We start from the raw sequence: 24,508 nt of genomic DNA on the forward strand, positions 1-24,508 counted from the left end.
GGAGGAAGCGCGGCTCCTGGCAGAGATCGGCGCCGTGACCCTGGTCAGCGCCCCTCGCCCGGATCCCAACCAGCATGGTCTGGTAAGAACCGCGGGGCCCTGCAGGGGAGGTCCTGGGGGTCCCGCTTTGGAGTGGCTTGGAGTTAGGATTCCCAAATTCCTCAGGCCTGCGAGCTGAGTTCTAGCTCACTTTACTTTTCAGGCTCTGGCATCGTTCAGACGCCAGCAAGAGCAGAGCTTTCAGGAGCAAAGTGCGTTGGCGGCCGAGGTCCGTGAGAACCGGCGTCAGGAACTCCTGGAGAAGATCGCAGAGGGCCAGGCTGCCAAGAAGCAGAAGCTGGAGCACGATTCCGGGGCCGTTGGCAGCCGAGCCGCGGACGAGAGCGAGCTCGGAGGTGGCCAGGCCTCGGGGGAGCAGGAGGAAGCAGGTGGGCGGGGCCGGGGAGGGGAACGGGGTTTGGAGTTGGGGCTGTATCTCCCCGGGCGGCAAGACTTGACGCTTGGGTTCATCGGGTTTTCCTCTGCATTCCTCCAGTGCCCTCTTCTCGAGCAGCTAACGATGGGGCGGCGCCCTTGCCCAGGTCTGCCCTGCTCGTCCAGCTGGCCACCGCCAGGCCTCGGCCTGTTAAGGCCAGGCCCCTGGACTGGCGCGTACAGTCCAAAGACTGGCCTCACGCCGGCCGGCCCGCCCACGAGCTGCGCTACAGCATCTACAGAGACCTGTGGGAGCGAGGCTTCTTCCTCAGCGCAGCCGGCAAGTTCGGTGGCGACTTCCTGGTGTATCCCGGTGAGTTGGGGTTAGGAGCTGCGGTGTATTTGCTTTTCCTCACCTCACCGTTCTGGTATGTCCTGTATCCCATCCTTTCCTTCGAAAGTACTGGGGATTGAACCCAGGGCCTTGCACGTGCTAATCAAATATGTATCACTTCAGCTACATTCACAGCCCCCTCCCCTTTAAATTTTGAGTCAGGATCTCCCTAAGTTGCCTGGGCTGGCTTCAAACTTGTGATCCTCCTGCCTCAGCCTCCTGAGTACATGTGATTACTGATCACATGCCCCACCACACCCCAGTATATTTTATCTTTTTGTCTTTCTCAGCTTCTGAAGCCCATAGAAGGACAGGAAGCTTGTGGGAGTTCCCATGCTCATCAGGGGCAGCTTAGCAACTTTCATTAATCACTTCCAGTGACCCATAAGATTCACCTAGGAATGTTTAGACATGTACAGAACAAAGTAGAATGTTTGCTGCAGGATTGTAAACGGTATTGAAAAATTGGTAAAAGACCAAGATAAGTGATAGGTTAGTAAACATAGCAGTTAGTAGAGAAACAGCATAGCTGTCAGATTGCTGTAGGTCCATGAGTGCATAGGAAAAAATCTGAGCAAAGAAAGGAGAAGAGGTGCTGGGGTATGGGTTTGGTTCAGTTGCACGTGTATATGGTTTTGCAGATAGGCACATCACTTCAATATCCTTGAGAATCATGGCAGGTGCAGTGCAGTGTGCATTTGTAGTCCTAACTATTCAGGAAGCTGAGGAAGGGGGATTCAGCCCAGGACATTAAGGCCATCCTGGACAACATAGTGAGCTCCTAACCTTCAGACCAACAAACAAACAAAAAAAGCCACTTTGGGGAAAACAAGTTTCAGTCACTTAATTACTTAACCCTACAGTTTGAGTGGAACCACAGGCTGACCTGTTACATCACTTATAAAATAGTAAATGTCTGTACACCAGATAGGCAGAGAATACTTGTCACCTAAACATTAGTATTGGAGATCTGAAACTTGCCAGGGATGTAGTGGCACCGTGCCTGCCTGATAAGTGCAAGGTCTTAAGTTCGATCCCAGGTACAGAAGAAAAAAAAAACTGAAACTCTTTCGTGTATCTCTTTTTGTGTGTTTATTTTTTGAAGTTTTTATGAGTACATGTTTGTAGTACATAATGATTACATTCGTTGTGAGGAATTGTCATGTACAAAATGCATCTCAATTCCTTTTTTCCCTTTTTCAGCCCTGATTTGGTTTTGAAATTTATTTTGCCAGCATCGGATTGATTTGTTTTATAGCTCTGTATTCGGGTAACTACCCTAAACACAGATGAACAGCCGGACTAATGGGCCAAAATAAGCCTCCAGTTAGCCGTCTTAGCTTCCCAGGCATTTTTGCTAACTTTTCTTTTCACTTGTCCACATGTGCAGTGCGGTCCGGAATGACTGCGCCCCATGGGGGCTGCTGCACACACGTAACGGCCTCAGTTCTTTCACGTCCCCTTCCCTCCTTCCGCTGCAGCTCGCTGACATCCAGAGAAGTGCTGGCTCCCACTGGGATCATGTTAGAAACTCAGTTGGGCCCCGCTGAGGGACATGGTGACGGCCCCTCCCATGGGCTGTCCCAGAGCCTTGTCCTTTCACGACTCCCTGTTCTCTGCAGCACCTGTCCTGCTCCATCCAGGGACCTGGTCCGGCCCAGGCCAGTCTGGCCCGCCACCTGCCACCCCGCCTGTGCCTGTGTGTGTGGCTGCCGTGTGCCTCTCTCTCCGGCTGAGCTGAGCACTGGCCACACAGCACGCAAGTGGAAACGCGGACTGTGGCTGTTTTTGCAGAAAAACTTGTAGACCTCTTTGTTGCTCTCTCCTATTGTAATATATTTTCTTAGTGGCAGGTGAGAGCTCCACTGAGCCACACCTCCACTTAGTAGTTTTAGCCCAGTGATAGAAAACCACTTGGAGCTTTCAGTGGTACCGGCAGCCCACTGTGGCGCGTTGCCCTAGGCTCACCACCAGTTTTAGGCTGTCGGGGTCACTTCTCAGACGCCCTTGTGAGCTCCTCATGGCATTAATGGTTGCTGGCTCTTAGCACATGTTCACGACTACAACATAGTCAGTTATGTACTTTGTTGTTTTTTGTTTTTGTTGTTTTGGTACCAGGGATCGAACTCGGGACCTTGCCCTTTGCGAGGCAAGTGGCAGAACCACTGAGCTAAATCCCCAGCCCCTTGGTTTATTTTTTTGAGGCAGGGTCTCACTATGTAGTTCAGGCTGGCCTTGAACTGACTGGGTACCTCAGGCTGGCCCCAAAGTTGAAGCAATCCTCCTGCCTCAGCCTTCGGAGTGCTGCGGTGACAGGCGTGCACCACCACGTATGGCTATTTTCTTGATTTTTAAGTAAGATTGTGCCTTTCGTGATATGCTATCTTGCACCCTTCTTTTTCTTCTCAGTGTATCACTGACCGTTTTCCCTGTCAGCATTCTTTTTTGTTTTGGTATGGGGGATCAATCTCAGTACCTTGCACCTGCGAGGCAGGTGGAGACACCACTGACCTAAATCCCTGACCCAATGTCAGCATTTTTTAAAGCTTAATAGTTGTGACAAATCCCCTATGATGAATGTTGTCAGTATATATATCTAAAATATACCAGTAAAATTTAAAAAATGGTTGTGGAATAGACAAAGCTTGTATAAATGCTGTACTTGGTTTTACAGGTGTATCTTGAATTTAGCCAGTCCATGGCTTGATTGGTCCCATTTGTTAGCAATGATGAGTGATAACAATACTGTGATCAGCTGGGCATGGTGTCGCACACCTGTAATCCCAGCACTGAGGAGGCTGAGGCAGGAGGATCACCAGAAATTCAAGGGCAGCCTGAGCTACATAGTGAGTTCAAGGACCGCCTGAACTGTGTAGCCAGGTCCTGTCTCAAAAAATAAAACAACAACAACAATATAAACTGTACTCAACTCATCATGACAGGTACTTTACAGCGCAGCTAGTAAGAAAAATATCCCTAGGCGTGGCCTGGCTTGTGCTGGGGTGTGTGTCTCCGCGCATCTATAGCGAGTCAGAAACTGAGTTGTGTCCGGCGTCCCGGCCCTGCCGTGGGGACACAGCCGAGCCCCTCTGTCTGGCAGGCGACCCACTCCGCTTCCACGCCCACTACATCGCCCAGTGCTGGGCTCCCGAGGACCCCATCCCGCTGCAGGACCTGGTCTCCGCCGGCCGCCTGGGAACCAGCGTGAGGAAGACGCTGCTGCTGTGCTCCCCGCAGCCCGATGGTAAGGTGGCCTACACCTCCCTGCAGTGGGCCAGCCTGCAGTGAGCGGCGCCCTCCTCCTCTGCACCAGGGCCCCATGCTCGTCCACACAGCGCCAACCGGCTGTGTTGCTCTGTGGTCACCTTTCCACTCCTCGGGCTTCTTGAGAGTGGGGACTGGGTTCGGTTTATCTGTTTCCTGCAGGCCTGCCCCAGCGGGGCTCAATAAACTTGTCGAGTGCATGTCAGATTTGTGATGTGTCTTTGTGGTAACCCTGCAGGTGTGGGCGCGTCCACCCGTGTCCACAGGTGCAGGACAGGATGGGAGGACTCACGCCGGTCATCAGCTTGGTGTTAGACTGGTCTCTCTGGCTTGTCACTTTGCTTCTTGTCACCACGCTGAACTTCATGTAGAAAGGGTTTTACAAAATTAGTCAGGTAGCCGGGTGTAATGCTGCACACCTTCATCCCAGCACCCTGAGAGGCTGAGGCAGGAGGATCGCAAGTTTGAGCCCAGCCTGGGCAGCGTCACAGTTCAGCAAGGTCTTGTCTCACAAAGAGGAAAAGGGCTGGGAATGTGGCTCAGTGTGAAGGCCCGGGGTTCAATCCTCAGTACTGCAAAAAGCAAAACAAAAAACCAGTACAAATGTACATTTATAAAGCAAAGTATTACCTTTGTCCTGAGAGATTGCTGGAACGTTACTGATACTCTAACATTTATGTGTCTATCTCAATATGTAGTTTTATTTTGTCTCACAGATTTTGTTAATATAACACATTCATGTAGAAAAATTTCTGGGCCTGAAAGTCTCATCCTTTGGGTGTTTAGCTTTTTCCCCTTCATTTTCTCCTTTCTTTCTTGCTCTATTCAGTAAATAACCTTAGTAGAATCTTAGTTTCCTATGTTTCTTGGTGTATAGAGCACTCACTCCTGCCAGGCTGACGCTGCTGAGTGGTGCTTGGCTGGCCCAGGCCCTGGCCTTTCTCCTCACTGCAGGACACGTAGAAGTCTTAGCGTCTGCCCCACTGAAAGGCTGTGTTGCCTTCACCAGACCTGGGTGCAGTTCAGTTGTGGGACACTGGCCTTGCACGCGTGGGGCCCTGATTCCATCCACAGGACCTCAGGAACAAACAGAAACCCCTGGCAAGGGGTCCCCCGGCCCCTCTGCCCCGGGTCCTGTGGGTGCTGCTCCCAAAGCGCCGCAGAGCCAGAACTGGGCCGCGTCCCCCGCCTTCAGTGCCGGCACTGGCACAGCTGTGAGGCTCACCTGGCTCACCGGGACGTCTCGGTGGCTCCCTGACCCTTCCTTCCGCCTCTGCCCCGTACTGCTTTAGAGCAGCAGGATGCTGCGGTTCAGTGAGCCATCAGACCCAGCAGTTTCCAGCTCAGAGCAGAAGCCAAGGCCGATGCTGCAGGTTCTTCATGAACCTCTGTCCTTTCCAGGCTCAGCTCTCACCACACCCATTTCTTCACCTTACCCTGGCTGCTGGGACAGTGCTGTACCCTGGACAGCCATAGGGATTTGTCCCCCACTGCTGGCTGCTCAGGGACACCTTCCGTGGTGACCCAGAGTTAAAGTTTAACACTCTTTCCACATGTCCCTTTGATACTCCTCAAGCTCATCACGAATGTGCTACATTTTGTTGTTGTTTTTGAAGTTTTGTTTTGAGACAGGTTCTTGCTGTGTAGTTCAGAATGGCCGTGAACTCACTATGTAGCCCAGGCTGGCCTAAAACTTGTGGCAATCCTCCTGCCTCAGCCTCCTGAGTGCTGGGATTACAAATGCGGGCCACCTCATGCCCCAGGCAAGCTGCTTCTTAAAATAGCTTTTTTGGCTGGAGATGTAGCTCAGTAGTGCTGCACCTGCCTCAAAAGCGCAACGTCCTGAGATCCCCAGCACAGAGAAAACAACAACAAAACAGCTGTGTGGAAGTGTAACATACATGAAAAGGATCACTAGTTTTAAGTGCACAATTCACTGACTTTTAGATCCTAGGGTCATGCAGGCATCACTACAGTCTAAGTCTAGGTCGTTTCTGTCATGCCCAGAAGATCCCTCTTGTCTCTGTTTGTAACCACTCTCACTCCCAGCCCCAGCAGCCTTGGATCTTTCTGTAGTGGCTTCCTTTGAGCGCGTCCCCTGCGTGGATCCACAGCCTTGTGGCGCCTTTCCTTGGTGGGGCTGCAGTTTCCGCTGTGGACTGGTTCTCCCCATCTTGGAGTTTTTTTTTTTTTTTTGGTTGCTTTGGGTTCCCGGTTTCGCATAGTACCCAGCCCAAGAAGCGTGCTGGCGCGAGGTAAGTCTTCAGTTCATTGCTGAATGAACAGCGTTTTGATCAGTGATAATGTTTTGATCAAAGTTGACTAAGAAAATTTAAAAATTCTCTGTACCATCTTCCTATTTTAAATCATACCTACATTTCTGATCCCTTCTTACTCAAATTGCAGCACACTGTACACACATCTGTAGCTTGCCCAGACCACTTTTGCTAACAGCTGCAGTTTGCAATGGGTGGATGGCTCAGTTAATTTTTCTTTTTGCGTTGCCCAGGTTGGTCTCAAACTTCTGGATTCCAGTGATCCTCCTGCCTTGGCCTCCGGAGTAGTGGACTAGAGCACATGCTGCCACAGCTGGGTCATATTAGTATCTTCACAGCATGTGGACGGAAAGCACCCGCACCCCTCCGCATCCCACCCCTGATGCTGGCGGGGCTGTGGCTGCCACATCCCCACCCACTGCTTTCAAGGAGAGGAGTGGGAGGCCTGTGGGAGGGCTCTGTGGAGAAGGGGCGCATCCAGGGCTGGGCTGGGAGAAGGCGGAGGCTGGGGCCTCATCACCAGCATCGTAATCATCGCCGGATACCGTACTTCCTGTGCCATGGGCTGGGCTTTTTTTTTAACCTATTATTTTTTGCTTTTTGTTTTTTTTGAGACTGGGTCTTGTTATGTAGTTCAGGCTGACCTTGAATTCACTGTGTAGCCCACACCGGCCTTGAGCTCACTGGCAGTCCTGCCACAGCCTCCCAAGTGTTGCATTACAGGCATGCGTCACCATGCCTAGCTTTTTTAAAGCCATCAAATCCAATGAGGAATTATTGTTACTGCCCCGCATTGCATTTAGCACATGCAGAGGGGCTGATTTTGCCTAAGACCAAGAGCTGGTGTGTCTGTTTTCTGTCGTTGCTGAAACAAATACCTGACACCCAAAGTTAAAGGGAAAAGGTTTATTTATCAAAATTGTAGAGGTTTCAGTCCATAGTGGGATGGCTCTGAGGCAGGGTGGCACATGGCAGAGGGGTAACAGTTCATGGAAGACAGCAAAAAACGAGGGGCCTTAACATCTTTCTGCCCCTTTTATCCAGACTCCCAGGGGATTAGGGCGGGGCCAAACCAATCAGACCAATTGAATAATCACTTATCCTCAATCCCAGGGTCACACGCTAGATTCAGAGCCACCTCTGAAAAAGCCCTATGACCATGTGAGGCTTTGGAGGAACAGCTAGACACAAGCCATAAAATGGTGGGTTTTTTGGCTTTTGTTTTTACCTTTAATTTGAGAAGTCATAGACTTAACTACTAACATAAAACCACCAGAACCAAAACTTTTCTGATCAGAGCCAGGCACTTCAGAAGCTGAGGCAGGAGGACTGCAAGCTCGAAGCCAGCCTGGGCTTCATAGCAGGACTCTTGTCTCCAAAAATCTATAGTCATTTAGTGGCTGGAAATTGCAGAGCCCAGAATTCACCCTGAATGGAGTGAGAAGCGTAAGAGTTCTTTTTCCTCCCATTTTATTTCCCTTCCTGAAGAACTACCCGGGCATTAGAGAGAACAAAAGTGAAACCCTGAAGACATCCACAAAGGATTAAAGCTCTGTTAGGTTTCCATTGTCCTGATCCCCAATGGGCAAAAGGTACCCAAAGGCAGTTCACAGACAGGCGGAGCCACAGCTATTCGGGCGACAGAACCTTTTTTTCTGAGCACACAGACACAAACATAGGCAGGCCTAATGGCACTGGTTCAGCGGGAGCACTGAGGCAGGAGGATTACTATGGGTCCCAGGCCAGCTCGGGCTATGAAGTGAGACCCTGTTTCAGAAAAAAACAACCAACCAAACAAATGCAAATGTAAATCACCAATTTTCACAGATCATATTGATAAAAACGAAAAGGAGTTAAAATAAAGCTGGTGTGGTGGCGCGGCCTGTAATCCCAGCACTCGAGAGAATGAGGCTAGAGGATCACCATGAGTTTGAGGACAGGCTGGGCTACACAGTAAATTCCAAACCAGCCTGATCTATCCTAGCAAGACCCTGCCTATAAAACAAAACAAAACAACTGAAAGCAACAACAAAAAGGTCTCATTGCCATTGCCATTAATTCCCTTCAAAACACTCTCCCTTGCTTTTTTTTGGCTTTTTGCCACTTTTCTTTTGGCTTTTTGAAACAGGGTCTATGCTATGTAGTTCAGGTTGTCCTTGAACTCACCGTGGAGCTCAGGCTGGCCTTGAACTCTTGGGGGAGCCTCCTGCCTCAGCCTCCCAAGTACCAGGATTACAGGCGTGCATCACACATGTGTGGGACCTAAATTACAAGCCCTTGCTAAATGGCAAAGGGCCTAGGAGACAGTGTCCTGAATCCCTCCCATTGTAGCCACAGCCCCGACCTTTGTTCCAGCCCTGGCCTAAGAATGTGGATCACTCTTGTATTGTTTGAAGTCCGGATCTGAATCTACTTGTAAATTAGAGACTCCAGACATAGAGCCCCAAGTTAATTGACAAACTGTTTGCTCATCTGGAGTGTCTTGGTGACCTTTGAGACATCCTATGGGTGGTACCTGTCACTCATCAATATGTGACTGTTGAGCATGTGACTGCTGACCACCAGCTCAAGTCAGCAGACCTTTGTCCCCTGCCTGTGAGCCCAAAAATGTTAACCCCCTCTTTTACTCCCTATAAGAGGACCTCAGCCCCTGAGCTAGGGGCCTCTCTGAGCCAGCCACTTGGTTCTGAGAGTGCCGTCTGGCCAGACTAATAAAGGTCTTTTACCATCTAGCCTGGTGTGTTCCTTCCTGGGTTTCTCGTTCCTCGGTAGCGCTCACGGAGCCTCATTGGGCTTTAGGGCCCAACATTGCAAAGGCCTTTTGGGCTGTTTGCGCTCCGTGGAGTGGAAATGAGACTTTTAAGTCTTACACATGCCCACTTTTGCCACTTTCTGAAGCACTTCTGGGAGTCCTCTTCTGTGTTTTTAGTTGCACTGTTGTGACTGCCTCAATGTCCTGAATCCATTAAAAACATTTCCCTGTCCTGGTTATTTTGGGTTTGGAGAAGAGCCAGAAGTCTCACACTGCCAAATCTGATGAATAGAGTGGATAGAGACACACGGGCAGGTTTGGACAAAGCTGCCTTTTGGTTGATGGTGCTCGGTAGTGAAATAGCACTTGGAGGCAGGCAGACCAAAGAAGAGTGGCTCTCAGAGAATTGAAGAGAAAGACAGGTTCATTTGCTAGTTAGTGGGCCCAGCGGAAGTCACCTTCCAGAGTCTGAGTCCTATTTCTAAATTTGTTCTAACATCTATCTGTTCTTTACCCAGGGCAGGGGAGCAGGCAGGATTTTTATAGAAGCAGAATTTAGCAAAGGGTAGGGAGGTGGAGGTAAATGTTTCTACACTTTATCGTTAAGAGATAGGCAGGTGGGCAGCTGTGTCTCAGCAGTTCATCTTCTGGGCACAGTGACCTTCGTGGGTCTAGCAGGAGGGGCGGGCCTTAGGTCATCATTCTCACCAAGCTTTGCTCTGCTCTTTTTTTTTTTTTTGGTACCGGGGATTGAACTCGGGTCCTTGCGCTTGCAAGGCGGGCCCTGGAACTGCTGAGCTAAATTCCCGGCCCTTTTTCAATTTCAATATAAACATTTACTGTGTATTGTTTTGTTTTGGAGATAGGGTCTTGCTGTACAGTTCAGGCTTTTCTTAGACTTACTGTGTAGCCCAGGCTGGCCTCGAACTCATAGCAGTTCTCCTGCCTCAGCCTCCTGAGTTCTGGGGTCACAGGCATGCATTACCATGCTCAGCTTTTCTACTTTTTGTCCCTGATTCTAACTTCAACTAAATAAAGCTCAGTGTGGTCTCTTAACCAGTCAGCCTGCAGATAGCTTCTTCAGGCCAATAGCCTTGAGTCAGGGTACGCCTGAAGCCTTTCCTTTTTTCACCAAAAACCTTTTACCCCCTGCCTGTCTTTAAATCTGCAAAATGCAAGTGACAGCAGCTGAATGAGTAGCATGTCCTTGTTTTTTTCTTTTTTTTTTTTGAGACAGGGTCTCACTATGTTGTTGAGACTGACCCGGAACTCACTATGTAGCCCAGGCTGGTCTAAAACTAACAGCGATTCTCCTGCCTCAGCCTCCCTGAGTGCTACGATTACAGGCGTGCGCCACCAGGCCCGGCAGCATGTCCTTGTTTTCATTTGTTTTGCCTTCATTTATTTTTACATCTTATAATCTTGAGAAATGTCCCTAACTATTGGTGCATTAGTATGTGTGCCGGTAAAATAGGACTGATAACACCACTTGTTTTTGGTGTTTTGAGGCAGGGTCTCAAAATTGGGGACATCCTCCTGCCTTAGCCTCCTGAGTGCTGGGGTTATAGGTGTGCACCACCATGCCCAGCTCCTATGGGCACTTTGAAGGAAAGTAGTTGAAAAGTGTGAGTCTGTCCAAGAGATAAATGGTACCAAAGCAGAGCAGAATGTGCAGCAATCATATTTAGAACATTTCCCCTGTTCTCGGAATCCAAGAGAAACCTCAGGATAGAAACTGCTTTTTATAAATTAGGCTTAAATAGCTTTATTAACTCACGGGGCCCCATTGCTTCTTGGCCTTTTGGTTAAAATCAAGGGTAAATCACTGCGCCTTCACTGACCATCATCTGAAGAACCACCTTCCCTTAGTCTTCAGCAGTTTATTTTCTTTACAGCATCACACTGTGAATGATTTTCGTTAACTTCCCTTGGTCCCAATTCCCTTATGAACGACTGCTTTATTCACTGGTAAATGCAAGCGCTTGTGCTGCTCAAAATTCTGTTGCACGAATGAGACCCTTGTCGAGGGAGGGCAGCTCCCCAAAGGTTGCCACTGTTAACGATTCCAGGTTGGCAGGTTTCTACCAAGGTCTCTTTTCGTCTATAAAATGCCAGGCAAGACGGACGGGAGAGCCGCGTCCCTCTGAGTCTCTGCATACACTCCTCAAACGGACTGGTGGCCAAGATAAAACAGCAGGCCGGCTTTTGGTAACGTTCAGGTCGCCTTGCTTGGTTCTGGAATCACCTTCTGACTCGGGGACAACTTCCGGCTCAGGACGCGCCCAGTGTCCCGGGCCTTAGAAGAGCGAGGAGGCAGAGGTCTAGAGGACGGGCACAACTCGTCCGGTCCAGCTCGACTCAGGCAGGACTCCAATAGTAGGGCAGTTCCCTATTTGTCAATAGGATCTGTCCATCGGAGGAGAAGGGGCTCCCGACACCCCTCCTGCTCAGATCCCCTGAGACCGCAAAGCCTGTCAAAGACCCAGCCGCTGGACAAGGCCGACCCAGCCAGCATGCCGCTCTTGCCCACCCTCTCGTCTCTACTGCTCTTCCGTTCGTCAACGCCTCTTCTGATTGGTGCAGATGTGCGCCTTGCGTGATGACATCACGAGACGGCGGCGCCTGTATAAGAGCGTGACCAAGGCGCGTGCGCCCTCTTTCTCAGTTCCTGGGACCAACTTGTAGGTGAGTTGATGGGTGCTTTAGTCGGGGTTTGGGGTTCGCTTGCACAGGCTTTTCGAGCTTCCGCGAGTACGCTGACGCAGTCAGGGAAGAGAAGAGGCTGGTGGGACGCGAGTGTGGCGCCATTGTGGGGTAACTAAAAGTTGAGCTCTTGTCGCGAGATGAGTGGACGCCACGAGGCCGTCGCGCAGTGGCCGGACTGCGCAGGCGCTGCTCGGGAGGCTCACTCACCGACTTCTGCGCAGGGCCAGCCGGGCGAGCGGAGGCAGCATGCCGGTGGCGAGGAGCTGGGTTTGTCGCAAAACCTACGTAACCCCGCGGAGGCCCTTCGAGAAATCCCGCCTTGACCAAGAATTGAAGCTGATCGGTGAGCGCAGTCCGCGCGGTTTGGCTTCTGGGGTCTGAGGGAAGTTAGCACGTGGGTGAGGCCGCGCACGGGGCGTTGTAGCTGGGCGCTGTGATGTGTCCGCCTCTAGCGAGGGTTTTGGGCTTAGGAAGCTTTTGTGACCGGCCTTTGAACTAATGCTTTGGTCCGACCCTCTTCGCTCCCTTCCCCCCACGTGCAGGCGAGTATGGGCTCCGGAACAAGCGTGAGGTCTGGAGGGTCAAGTTTACCTTGGCCAAGATCCGCAAGGCTGCCCGGGAGCTGCTGACGCTGGACGAAAAGGACCCGCGGCGTCTCTTCGAAGGTGTGTGCATGAGCCCGCTGCAAAGGGACGGGTTTTGGCTCTGTGTTCCGGTGATGAAAGTTTTGAACAAGCGGAACCAGCTTTTGGTTTAGATTTGTTCTTGGTCCGGGGGGTGGGTTGTGCCCCAGGGCTTTAGGGCAGCCCTGCCTTGGTTCAGTGCCATCCTTTCTCTGCCTCAGTGCGCCTCTCATTGCTTGGGGTGGGACGCCCAGGCCCTTGCTTTGACAGCTCACACGCTTTAATTTAGCGTTATAATGGAAATGAGAGAAAAGTGTATCACTGTTAAAATCTTTGCCTTAGATGCGTAGCTTTGGTTTATCCCCGGTTTTCCTTTATTCATGTCTAGAGATGGTGATGTTAGTCACACTTGGATACCTGACTGGCTGTGTATTGTGTAGCAGCACAGTTCTTTGTTCCTTTGTTGTTAGTGGGAATTCCTGGTATGTCTGGTTGATAGGGAAGGGACCCTGGGTGCTTAAGTCTATAAGTGGTCAAGGAGATTTAATTGGCTTATTTTTATTTACTTATTTTTGATACCGGAAATCGAATTTGGGACCTTCTGCTCACGAGGCAGGCAGCAGAACCACTGAGCTAAATCCCCAGCCCTGAGGACTTTTTCTTTTCCTTCCCATTTTTGGTGCTGGGGATCAAACTCAGGACCTTGCGCTTGAGAGGCAGGTGGCTGAACCACTGAGCTAAGTCCCCAGTTCCCCTTAAGTGACCTAAAGTCCTGAGAAGGACAGATCATATATATGTCTTTGAGGAAAGTGTTTCAGGCCATGATAATTGGAGGCAAGGAATGTGAATCAATATAGGAGTTAAACTTGATTTAATATCTGAGGTAGGCTAGCTCCTTCCCTCACTTTTTTTTCCTCTACTGTCGATTGAACATTGGGCCTTTGCACTGAGCTCCAACACTAGGGCTTTTTAGTTTTTAGTTTTTTTTTTTTTTTTTGAGACAGGGTCTATGTAGTTGAGACTGACTAGGAACTCACTAGGTAGCCCAGGCTGATCTCAACTCACAGCCTCCCAAGTGCTGGGATTACAGGTGTGTGCCACTACCCCCGGCTAGGGCTTTTTACTTTTTGTTGTTGTTTTGCTTTTGAGACAGGGTCTCACTATGTAGTTCAGACTGCCTGTGTAGCCCAGGTTGGCCTTGAACTCACAGCGTTCCTCCTGCCTCAGCTGCCTGCGTGCGCCACCACGCCTGGCAATGTTTTACTTTTTATTTTGACACAGGGTCTGGCTAAATTGCTTAGGCAAGGTTAGAACTTTTGATACTTCTGCTTCAGCCTCCCACAGTGCTGGGATTACTATATTTACAGTAGTCTTGAGTACCTGAATCACAAGAATCCAGGACTTTGAATCCTATGTCAGCCCTTAGTTGCCTTGTCCCACCACCACTTGGACGCAAGGAGTCTGTGGCCCGACCCTGACTAGGCAGGCGTTCCATCCCCTCCTCCCAGGCAATGCCCTCCTGCGGCGACTTGTCCGCATTGGGGTGCTGGATGAAGGCAAGATGAAGCTGGATTACATCCTGGGCCTAAAGATCGAGGACTTCCTGGAGAGGCGCCTGCAGACCCAGGTCTTCAAGCTGGGCCTGGCCAAGTCCATCCACCACGCCCGTGTGCTCATCAGACAGCGCCACATCAGGTACCATGCAGCGGGGTCCAGCTTGTCCCCATCCCCGGCGGTGGTGGCCCTCACTGAGCCTGCTGTCCCTGTCTCCTGTGCAGCCCTTGGAGCTGACCAGGGTGTGAACTCACCTTGAGGGACAGATGCACCCCGTAGACAGCTTGTGGGGGAGCCCAGGGCAGCCTCGGCCCCCCCATAGCCCAGCGCAAGTGTCACTGCGGCTTGAGCCGTACACCTTGCAAAGGCCTCTGCCCAGTGTGCAGGCAGCCGGACAGGTAACACCTCTTGATGCCTCTGGAGGGTGAGGGCTGGGCCTGCACTGGCCAGGTGGGCTCAGCTGTCTGCTGCACTCCCTGTGATGCCCAGTCCAGACCTTCACTGCTGTCTTGCACACATCATTGTGAACACGGGGGTTTACTGTCTGAGGTCTGAGGCTGAAAGGTCAGGACTGCAGGGCCCAGTTGGCTCAGGCCTGTGATCCCAGCCTGGGCGCTAGTCACGTAGCAAGACCCTGGGGCAGTTTTAAAAAGCAGGGGTGTGGCCCCCCAGCCCCCCTCACGTGCTGTCCTCCTTCAGGGTCCGTAAGCAGGTGGTGAACATCCCATCCTTCATCGTGCGCTTGGACTCCCAGAAGCACATCGACTTCTCCCTGCGCTCCCCATATGGGGGAGGCCGCCCCGGCCGCGTGAAGAGGAAGAATGCCAAGAAGGGCCAGGGTGGGGCTGGAGCCGGGGATGACGAGGAGGAGGATTGAGCCCACCCTTCCTGGGCTGATGAAGGGTTGTTCAGTTTTTCGGTGACAGAATAAACCAGAATGAACAGTTTGCAACTTGTGTTCCATTCTGTGCTTCCTACCCCCAGCACAGCTGTGAGCAGTGGGAGGAAGCTGGGCTCCGCCTCCAGGTGGGCAGGAGGGGCCTGTGACCACAGCCTGGCCTGCAGGGTGTCACTGTGACCTGGCCAGGAGCCAGGGTGGGTCCTGGAGCCTGCAGGGTAGGGCTGCACTGAGTCCTGTTAGCCCTTGAGCACTTGGAGCACAGGCTGTTGCAGGGTCTGCAGGGTGTGAGATCTGGCTGCTCCCTGCTCTGTGTTTTGAGTGGCTTGGGTAAGTGAGAAATGTGTGTGTGGCTGGGCAGGGGCCTTTGAGGAGCCCTGCATCTGGACTTGTACTTAACCTCAGGAGGGGCGGCTTCCCTTTTCTCTGAATTTTTGAGACACTGTGGCAGGCAAGGAAGGAAGGGGTTTCATTTCTGGAAGAGAAACACTTGAAGTTGCCCAACTCCCTCAGCAGCTGTAGCCACTTTGCATCTTGTTCCTTTCCTGCCCTGTGAAGTTGCAGCTCTGCTAACTTCCCAGCATCAATGCAGGGCAGGCTCTGGGTTCCCTGGCAGATGGCTGGGAACCCTGCAGTCTCCCATTAGTTGCAGCTCACTGGCCACATGGGAAGCCTTCTTCCCCAAGGTGGCCACTTGCGTCTGGGGGTCAGCTGAGTCACCTTGGTCGGTGGGGAGATGGCTGTGCTTTTGTCCTTGTTCCCAGAAGCAGGCACCTTCCAAGCATCCCAGAGCTCTTGGTCCATGCATATCTCTTACCTGCCAGGGTTTGTGCCTCTGTTCCTTGAGCAGTGGGGATGGGTGGTGTCCTTTCCACAGCAGAGTACTCAGCAGAGCTGGGCTCAGCTGGGCGGGCTGACACTCGGGAGGAGTTCCCAGAGGTCTCTTGTCAAGGTCTAAAGATTTGGAAACCCAGGGACAGCAGGAGGGAAGCTTGAGGGCTTGGGGAGGCCAGGGGTCAGGCACAGATAGGAAGTGGGCATGGGGCTGTCACAGGCCCTGGTCTGGGAGCCCATCACCACCTCTAGTTCAAGGCACACTTGGTCTTGCACTAGCACAGGGCAGGATGAAGTAACTTGGAGAACCAGGACTGAGCTAGATTAGGGACGCCCCAGGCCTCTGCTGTCCCCACAGTCCCTCCGTTTGGCCCTTTGTGCAGCCAGACTGCAGCCACGAGCTATCCTGCCTCCTCACCTTGGGCATTTACACCTCAAGGCTGGGAAGAGACCAACAGAAGGGGCCATGAAGGACACGTTGCAGCACCACCAGCTGCCTCAGTGACAGCCCCTGGATGCCGCAGAGCTGAGGGGCGGGCGGGGGAGGGCCACCTGGATGTAACGTATGAGTGGGGAAGATGAGGGTGCCAGGCAGGGCCAGAGCGGACTCCCTGGCTGTCCAGCTGTGTGTCCTTGGGCCATGTGTCTCACAGTGCGTTGACATTTTCCAAGGTCGCTGAGATCCAACCCTGGAGGCTGAGGTCTAAGGAGGCCATGGTCACAGTGTGAACTCAGGCTCTCTCTCACTCAGGTGCAGACTCCCCGGCTGCTCGGCCTGCCCAGCCTTGTTCTCTTAACCCAGGTTCTCTAGGACTTTGCAGCAGGGTCGAGCTGGGGAAAGAGTTCTAGGTGGCACAGGAAGTTGGGGTAGGGGTGGGAGTCTGCAGGTCTTTGGGGCAGGCTGTGTGGGCCTCTGTCTTTGGGTTCTACCTCTGCAGGAGATTGTAATCAACTCCAACCCACCTCCAAGTCTCCCCACAAGCTGTGGTAAATTCTACAGTCTCATACCTGGAAGGATTGTGATCCCGTCTCTGGAAATCTACAGAGCAGTTCTAAACCAAAACAAACGACGTGTGTTTTCACATGTTTAAAGAGCCAGCGGCATACTCATACTCATGTGTCCACGTGCACTTACGTTGAGGCTTCCTAGGTTTTCTCCCTGGGAGATGCTGCAGAGCTGTTCTGAGCTGTCTTGTCCTTCTCTAGCTTTGCTCCTGGCCGGTGGGGCTCTGCACTTGGGGTGCACCACCTCCTGAGCCCCAGCTCACGCCCTCCCTGCTCACGTGCCTTCCTGTGCTTGCCTTTCAGGTGAGGAGTCAGGAAGTCCCAGCCTCGGGGAGGAGAACAGACCTCTTCCTAGATTGGCTGGCGCTTAGCGTGGAAAAGGTAGACACCACCACAATTAGTCAGTTGTTCAACTCCAGCTTCGCAGGGCTGTAGGTAAATGAGTGGAGGCCGTCTGTGACCAGAAAGCTGGAGCTGCTCTGGGCATGAGATCCGGGTCACACCCGGCGTACGCCATGAAGTGCCTTGGGTTTTATGATGAAGGGCAGATTTTAATTAAGGAAAGGGAGACAGTCTGTTTCTAGGAGACCAGAACCGTACACAGGCATGCGGGACAGCTGAGTTTGGAGTGATCCACGTTAGCCTGCTGTGGATGATGTGCTGAGCTGCTTCTCATGGTTCTGTGGCACCGAAAGATTGGTAGTTGAGAGGGGAGAGGCAGGTAGGCTTCCCTTTTTCCTAGAGGAAGTTTAGAAACGAGTTCTTTGAGGAGTATCTACTGATGGACATGGCTTGGATGTCTCATATACACCATGACTCTTGACTGCTTTGTTGACCCTTGGGCTGATTTAGTCTCACGCAGCTTGCTCACCACAGCAAGGAGCAGTGGCTGTGTCATGTGTGCACACACAGTCCAGCCTAGGTGTGTAGGAGGCCACCTTGCCTGGGCTTGTGTAAGTGCACTCTGATATTTGCATGACAAAATGATTCATGACACAGTTTTCAGAACTATTCCCATTGTTAAGTGGCGTTTGTAGTCTACAAGAAATTCACTTTCAATGTAATGATGTAACCAGGTCGATAGCAAAACAATGAGCAGTGTGGGTGACCTTGAAAATATATTAGGCAAAATAAGCCAAGCACAAAAGGAGTTGGAAGTCTGACGGGTAGTTGAGTTCTATATGTTGGTCACGCATCCCACCTACACTGGAATTATTCCTTTCTTACATGAATAAAGAATCCTGATGTGATTTTGGGTCCTGTGCTCACTGTGGTGGCATCTCTGCATGATGTGATGTTCCTCTCACCCCCACCGGTGCTCCTCAGCCTGGCTTATGTAACTGTCTGCTACCCCTGGGCCTGCTGAATGGACGTCATCATGGAGTGTCCTAGATCCCAAGCCCAGGGCTCAGACTTCAAGTTCTCACCCTTAAAGATGCTGGTCTATGGGAATTTTTAAACGTGCCTCTTTAAATGATAGTGTAATAGTTTCCTTTAGTTACTATGAGTAGGTAGTCAAAGCAGTCTAGCAATAGGGCCAGATAAAAGAAACAGCCCACTTGGGTTAAGAGCTAATCAAGCAGCTAAGCCAAGCTTAGAGATGCAAACAAACCCCACAAACTCACAAGAACAAAAGATAAAAGATTAGAATGAGAGCAGAGAGTTAAGGACCTTTCATCCCCAGAAGGCAGGTCCTACCCCTCTGGATAGACATAGTTAAAAACTCCTTCCTATTTCAGTATGAAATTCAAGAAATATTAGAAATACAAAATAACCAGTTTCTTTTGGACTCATTTCCTTTGTAGCAAGTCCCTGGCTCTCCTACCCACAGAAGGCCAAGACACAGGAAGCATGTTGGGCTTTTACCACCTCAAGAGTTTTTTCTTCTTATTTTAACTCCTGTTGTCCTTGATTTTATTCTTCAATTTAGTGAGATAAAAAACTCAGCTTTTTACAAAATTAACGGTGTTGATAGGGTCTCTTTTAATTTTGATAAGGCTTAATTATGTGTGATTGTTCTAGTTCATCAAAAGGCTCACCTGCAATTATCAAAAGGATAACTTTTTTGTAATCTGTGAATATGAATGTCCAATTATGTTTATTAAATTTTCAGTTACTCCTGCCTTTTAAAACAAAACCAGAAACTCAACTGTGATCATGGTATGTTGTCGTTTCTATGTATAACTGAGACTATTTTGTGGTATTGGGAGTAGAACATAGGGGACATTGGGCTATCTCCACCAATACAGTCCCACTTGACTTCAAACTTGGGATCCTCCTGCCTCAGCTTTCTGAGTAACTGGACTTACAGGTGTGCACCATCAAGTCCAACCCAAATATATATATATTTGGTGCTGGGGATCGAACTCGGGCCCTTGCTTTTGCAAGGCTGGCAGCAGAACCACTGAGCCAAATCTCCGGTCCCACCAAATATATTTTTAGGCACTCACATCTAGGTTGATGTGAGAGATCTTCCTGTGACTTCCCAGATATTTTGTAGTTTTCAAGTTTTGGTATCATTTTTTTTCTGGTCTGATAAAGTGTGCTGGACTGCATTTCGTTTCTTCTTTTGCTAGTTGCAGGAAGAGTCAACAAAGTTTAGAGTATATGTGTGTGTTGTAAATGTGTGTGTGTGTGCAAGAAATCATCAAAGTCCCTGAACTAGAGCTTCCACTGAGGAAACAGTTTTAATTAGAGTCAATGCACTTGGTGTGTATGAGATGTCTCTCCATCTTCTAATATGTTGGCATAAAATTGTTCATAATGTTCCGCTGTTTTCTTCCTAATGTGTGGGAGCTGGGTGTGGTGGCTCGTGCCTGTAATCCCAGCACTCAGGAGGCCGAGGCAGGAAGATAACCATGAATTCGAGGCCAGCCAGGGCTACATAGTTGAGTTCAATGCCAGCCTGAACTATACAGCAGACCCTGTCTCAAAAACCAAAACCCAAACAAAACATGAGTGGGATTTGTCCTCTGTCTGCTGTTTCATTTTGAATGTGTGCCAATTCATTTGGCCTCAGTATAGCTAATCTTATTATTTCCTTCATTTTATGTTCATTTAGAGTGATTTGACATTCTTCTTTATTTTTTAAAAAATTTATTTATTTCTTTATTTAGGTTTTTTGAGACAGGTTCTCACTATGTAGTTGAGACTGACCTGGAACTCACTGTGTAGCTCAGGCTGGTCTTGAACTCACAGTAATTCTCCTGCCTCAGCCTCCCGAGTGCTGGGATTACAGGGATGCACCACCACGCCCAGCAATGACATTCTTTTTTAAATGTTTGATATGATAATTTGGTTCAGTGGTTTTCAGAAAACATTTTCTAATATCTTCATCCTTCTCTCTGAGCTTCTTCATTTCATAGCTGTAAAGTTGTAACTATCACTGAAAAATGGGACTCTAGAACGTTACTTTATTTCTTTTAGAGACAAGCGACCTCCCTGTGTTTCCTGAAGCGCAGGCAGTAACACCGCGCCCTCTCCTCTGCCCTCCGGGAGGAGCCCACGGTGCTGGCCGGGGTCGCACCTCTGCTCCACTCCCCTGTGCTCGCGCTGTGGGACCCGGGCCCCTGCCCTCGGCCTCCGCGGCCCGCTGTGAAGAAGCCTTCCCTTCCCCTCCTCAGTGCTGCTACCCACGCGTCATGTCGCCACGAGCAGTGTCGTTCATAACAAGCATCCTCTCCTAGGTGTTGCTTCTATGTCACACAGAGTACTGAGGAATCTCCGACTTTGTTTCTGCCTCAGGAGCTGTGAGCTCCGACTGCGGCCCTGGTCTCAGGAGGCCTCAGCCTCTGGAGCACGGTCAGTCCCCGCCCAGGCATCACCGAGCGTCCCCGGGGACGGCTCCAGGGTGAGTGGGCACCAGGGCAGCGTGCACACTGGGCTCGGCGGGGAGGGCCCCGGGCCTGGAGGGAGGCGGCGTAGCAGTGCCCCGTCTGAGCCCCGTCTGAGCGTCCAGCAGGTCACGTCCTGGGGACCCTCAGGGGCTACGGCCTGTGGGAGAGGGGAGGGGAGGTGCGTGCTTGGCCCTGGAGAGGCCTGGGGCCTGGGGGAAGCGGGACCCACCTGAGCGTCCGTCCGCCTGTCCTCCGCGGCCTGTCTGTCCTCAGGGTCCAGGAGCTCCCCCCACAGGGGCGCAGGAGGGGAGGCGCCGCTGCCCCTGGGAGCCCAGTGCTTCACCTGGGCGTATACCGCTCCCTGGGCGTCTTCATCAGGTGGGCTCTGCAGCAGGGAGACAGAGACAGAGACCCGGCCTGCTTGGTCCCACGCTGTCTCCTCCAGCCAGCTTCCCACACGGTGGCCACAGGGATCCTGTAGAAAGGAAACCAGACCCTGTCCCTTCCTCATGGGACTCAGGGGCTTCCCCGGGGCTCAGAGGGTCTGGCCACTTCCTGCCTGCAGTGCTGGCCTTGTCCCATCCTGACACCAACCCTGCTCCCTGCGCTCCAGGGCACGGGGTTCCTCCGGGGCCTGGGGGGCTCATTCCCTCAGGTCCTTCTGAGACCCAGGGGCTGATAACAGATGACAGAGCTGAGGGCCAGGAGGGGACGGAGGGCGGGGACCCGGAGGGCACAGGAAGCCAGCAGAGGTGGGGTCACAGCAGGCGGGTAGCTGGGGCTCCAGAAGGGAGGGCTCAGCTGTGAGGTCCCCGAGAGCTGAGGGCAGAGCACAGAGCGGTGTCCCTGGACTAAAGCAGGTGACAGAAGTCCCTGTGCCCTGGGTGGGGACAGGGCCTCACCCGGGCATCCAGCTCCACCCCATCCTCAGGCTGTGAGTCCTTCACGGCAGCATCTGTGGGCACAGAACAAGGGGTCCCCTCCTGGCCAGAGTCCCCAGGGCCTCTCAGCCCCACAGGCCCCCGCCCCATCCCCACTGGGGACACAGATCCGGGGAGCTGAGCCGATGTCCCCAGGACCAGTGTCGGGGTCCAGTCTGCCCCTGCCCGCTGAGGCCTCGGGGCGTCTCCCAGCAGGGCCCCTCTTCCCCTCACAGAGGTTTCCTTCCTGGGCGGCAGTGGCTGGGCTGGAGCTGGGGAGATAAGGGGCTGTCAGGGGCACGAGGGCAGCCGTGGGGCGTCTGGGTCCTGGGCCGGGATTACCTCCTCCGCAGCCCTCCGTGCTGGGGCGCTGGGTCCGAGGCCTCTGCAGGCTGGGGGAAGTCGGCCTCTCTCTGGGCTGGGGATGGAAGTCGGCCGGGAGGCTCGGAGCCACCGGGGGACACGGACAGGGACAGGGACACGGCTCTGCTCTGGATTCTGAGCCGGGCTCTGAGGGGATCCGAGGCTCTCCTGGCCCCCAGACTGGGTTATAGGCCGTGCCCTGAACCCAGCTTGCTCAGACCCTGGTCACCGCAACCTCCCAGGGCCCAGCTCACCTCGCTCCACCTCCCTGCTTTTGCCCTGACGCCGGTGTCGGAGGACAAGGAGGAGGAGGAGGAGGAGCAGCAGCAGCAGGACGAAGGCCACCGAGGCCCCGATCAGAAGCGTCAGGTGCCTTCCCAGCCCTGGTCCCGGCGAGGAGTGGGTGAGGGAAACACAGCCGTGACTTTGTGCCTGGGACAACACCACTCAGCGAGGGTCGCTGTGCCCGACCCACGCTGGGTGTTTGCGTTCGTCAGCTCAAACTCAGTCCTGCAATGTGCCACTGCCACCCTCACCCAGGCCTTTACGGATGAGGACACTGTCCCAGGTCCCCGGGCGGGAAGGGGCAGAGCCGGGCTGTCTGCCTTCAGCCTCGTTCTGTCCAGCAGGGCTGAGCCCCTGAGCTGGAGGGAAGGAGCCCGCACGCCTGCCGTGGCCCTGACCCCTCCCTGCACCGAGTCACCGTCACTGCACGGAGGGGACAGGACGGGCAGCGTGGGGTCCGAGGCTTCCCTGGGAGGTCGCCCTGGGAGGAACCTGGAGGTCAGGGCTGGGCCTCCCCCTTGCACCTGGAGAAACTGAGGCCACACAGGCCGGGTGGTCCAAGTCAGCGTCTCCAGGGAGGCTGCAGGGCCCCACAGCTCAGCCTCTGCCCCCTGGAGTCCTCCCAGCAGGGTGCTCAACCCTGGGGGCCACAGCTTGGATCTCAGGGCCTCCTAGCATGGGAGAGGATGGACTGGGTCCCCTGCTTCCACTTCTGCTCCTGCTCCTATCCCCACTTTGGCCCAAACGTCTCCCCCAGGTGGACCCCAGAACACTGAGCACAGCCCATCCCGAGGTTCTGAGGGGGATGGGATCCTGGGAGACTCAGAACTGCTGGCTCCTGGGAGTAATGGGGCCTCAGTGACAGCTGGGGGGGGGGCTCCCAGAGCATCCTGGGAATGAGCACAGGAGCAGGAAAGGGTTGGGGCCTCCCATGAGTCTCTGCTCCCTCCTCCACGTACCCTGGTCTGCCCAGACCCTCCTGCTGCCTGCTGGGCAGGTCCTGATGCAGAGCCAGGGCTGAGGGGTCAGGGATGCCGACTCCTGCACCTCCTCCCTCTGAGGGGACCCCTCACCCTGACTTCCCGTCCCCCTGTTCCCCTGCCTGCTGGAAGAGCCCTGCTTCAGAGCCCTCGGGGACTCCTTGAGCTCAGAGGACGGGGTCAGGGGCCAGGTCAGGGTCCTCATATGAGATTGTGAGCTGCAGGGAGTCGCTGGGCCACGTCCGCACGCCTGCCGTGGCCCTGACCCCTCCCTGCACCGAGTCACCGTCACTGCACGGAGGGGACGGGACGGCAGCATGGGGTCCGAGGCTTCCCTGGGAGGTCGCCCTGGGAGGAACCTGGAGGTCAGGGCCAGGCCTCCCCCTTGCACCTGGAGAAACTGAGGCCACAGAGGCCAGGTGGTCCAAGTCAGCGTCTCCAGGGAGGCTGCAGGGCCCCACAGCTCAGCCCCCGCCCCCCGACTCCCCCAGAAGAGCCCACACTCGCCAGGACCAGCCTGTGCTCCTGAATTTGGGGGGCTGTGTGGCTGATCTGCAGGGTGCCCTGGGGCGGGATGGGGAGGTGAGAGGCTGGGCTCCCTGCTCCCCACTGCGGCCGCTGCTCCCCCAAGCTGGGCCCCGACATCTCCCTCTGCCTTCACCCCTCCCTCATGCAGCCCTGACCCTGAGCCCTGTGGACCCGGGTCCCCCTACAACTCTGCCTGAGCCCCAGTCCCCGGACACAAGTGCAGCTGAGGCTGAAACCAGGGCTGAGATGGGCTGAGAGTCCCCAGGCCCTGGTCTTGGGGTGCTAGGGACAAAGGCCCTGGACTCACCTGCTGAGGCTGGAGAGACGGGGTCCCCGGAGGGTCCTGGAGTGGGGACAAGAGGAGGGTTAGGAGCCGGGTGAAGAGTAACTGGGACGCCTGGGGACTGCGGGTCGGCAGCTCTGTGCCCCCGATCCTCTCCCCCTCAGGTTTTCTGAAGAAAAGCCTCCCCCAGAAAACTGCTCGGTGGCAGAAATTGAACCAAACAAGGCTGGGGCTTCCTCACCTGAGACCAGGAGCTCCAGGGGGTCACTGGGTTCTGACCACACCTGGGGCCTTCTCCAGTAATAGCCGTAGCATCTGAACGTCCACCTGTGGCCGGGGGTCACAGGGCCCACAGGGAACAGGGCCTGGACCTGCCCGCTGGGGCCTGGCTGTGAGTCCAGGGTCCTGGAGAGCCCGTCTTCTCCTTCCTCGGTCAGAATGAACCTGTCGTATTTCCACCATGAGCCACACTGGAGGGTCACGGTCCCTCCTGAGGTCACCACAGGGCTGGGCAGGGCCGAGAGGCTGGGTTTGCCGTAGACTCCTAGGAGAGGAGGAGGCAGCGCGTTACATGGACTCACCCCCCACACTGT

General features: G+C 53.3%; 3 protein-coding genes across 5 annotated transcripts in view; 2 read left to right on the forward strand and 1 right to left on the reverse strand.

The window, feature by feature from the left end:
- The window catches only part of Tsen34 (tRNA splicing endonuclease subunit 34), a 5,616-nt gene extending 1,344 nt beyond the window's left edge, over positions 1 to 4,272 (forward strand). Inside the window, exons 2-5 of the mRNA XM_010616952.3 lie at positions 9 to 82; positions 203 to 428; positions 536 to 787; positions 3,909 to 4,272. Of these exons, the coding sequence (XP_010615254.1) occupies positions 9 to 82; positions 203 to 428; positions 536 to 787; positions 3,909 to 4,096 (740 nt within the window). The 3' untranslated portion in view covers positions 4,097 to 4,272. The remainder of the gene's footprint in view (positions 1 to 8; positions 83 to 202; positions 429 to 535; positions 788 to 3,908) is intronic.
- Positions 4,273 to 11,688: 7,416 nt separating this feature from the next.
- On the forward strand, positions 11,689 to 14,931 carry Rps9 (ribosomal protein S9). Its single transcript, XM_010616951.2, has 5 exons — positions 11,689 to 11,785; positions 12,028 to 12,149; positions 12,349 to 12,471; positions 13,938 to 14,124; positions 14,683 to 14,931. Exons 2-5 carry the CDS (start codon positions 12,053 to 12,055, stop codon positions 14,858 to 14,860), a joined length of 585 nt encoding a protein of 194 aa, XP_010615253.1. The 5' UTR covers positions 11,689 to 11,785; positions 12,028 to 12,052; the 3' UTR covers positions 14,861 to 14,931.
- Positions 14,932 to 20,863: 5,932 nt separating this feature from the next.
- LOC104857270 (leukocyte immunoglobulin-like receptor subfamily A member 5) overlaps positions 20,864 to 24,508 on the reverse strand; it is a 4,512-nt gene continuing 867 nt past the window's right edge. The window contains exons 4-8 of one of the 3 annotated variants that reach the window (XM_033766120.1): positions 24,157 to 24,459; positions 23,940 to 23,975; positions 22,094 to 22,271; positions 21,459 to 21,511; positions 20,864 to 20,941 (exon numbers count right to left, since the gene is read on the reverse strand). In XM_033766120.1, coding sequence (XP_033622011.1) covers positions 21,484 to 21,511; positions 22,094 to 22,271; positions 23,940 to 23,975; positions 24,157 to 24,459 — 545 coding nt within the window. In that variant the 3' untranslated portion in view covers positions 20,864 to 20,941; positions 21,459 to 21,483. The other 2 variants (XM_033766121.1, XM_033766119.1) reach the window with 2 other exon arrangements.

The sequence above is a fragment of the Fukomys damarensis genome, unplaced genomic scaffold (assembly GCF_012274545.1).
Source record: "Fukomys damarensis isolate Sample0158 unplaced genomic scaffold, DMR_v1.0_HiC HiC_scaffold_19, whole genome shotgun sequence".
In the NCBI taxonomy this organism is placed as follows: domain Eukaryota; kingdom Metazoa; phylum Chordata; class Mammalia; order Rodentia; family Bathyergidae; genus Fukomys; species Fukomys damarensis.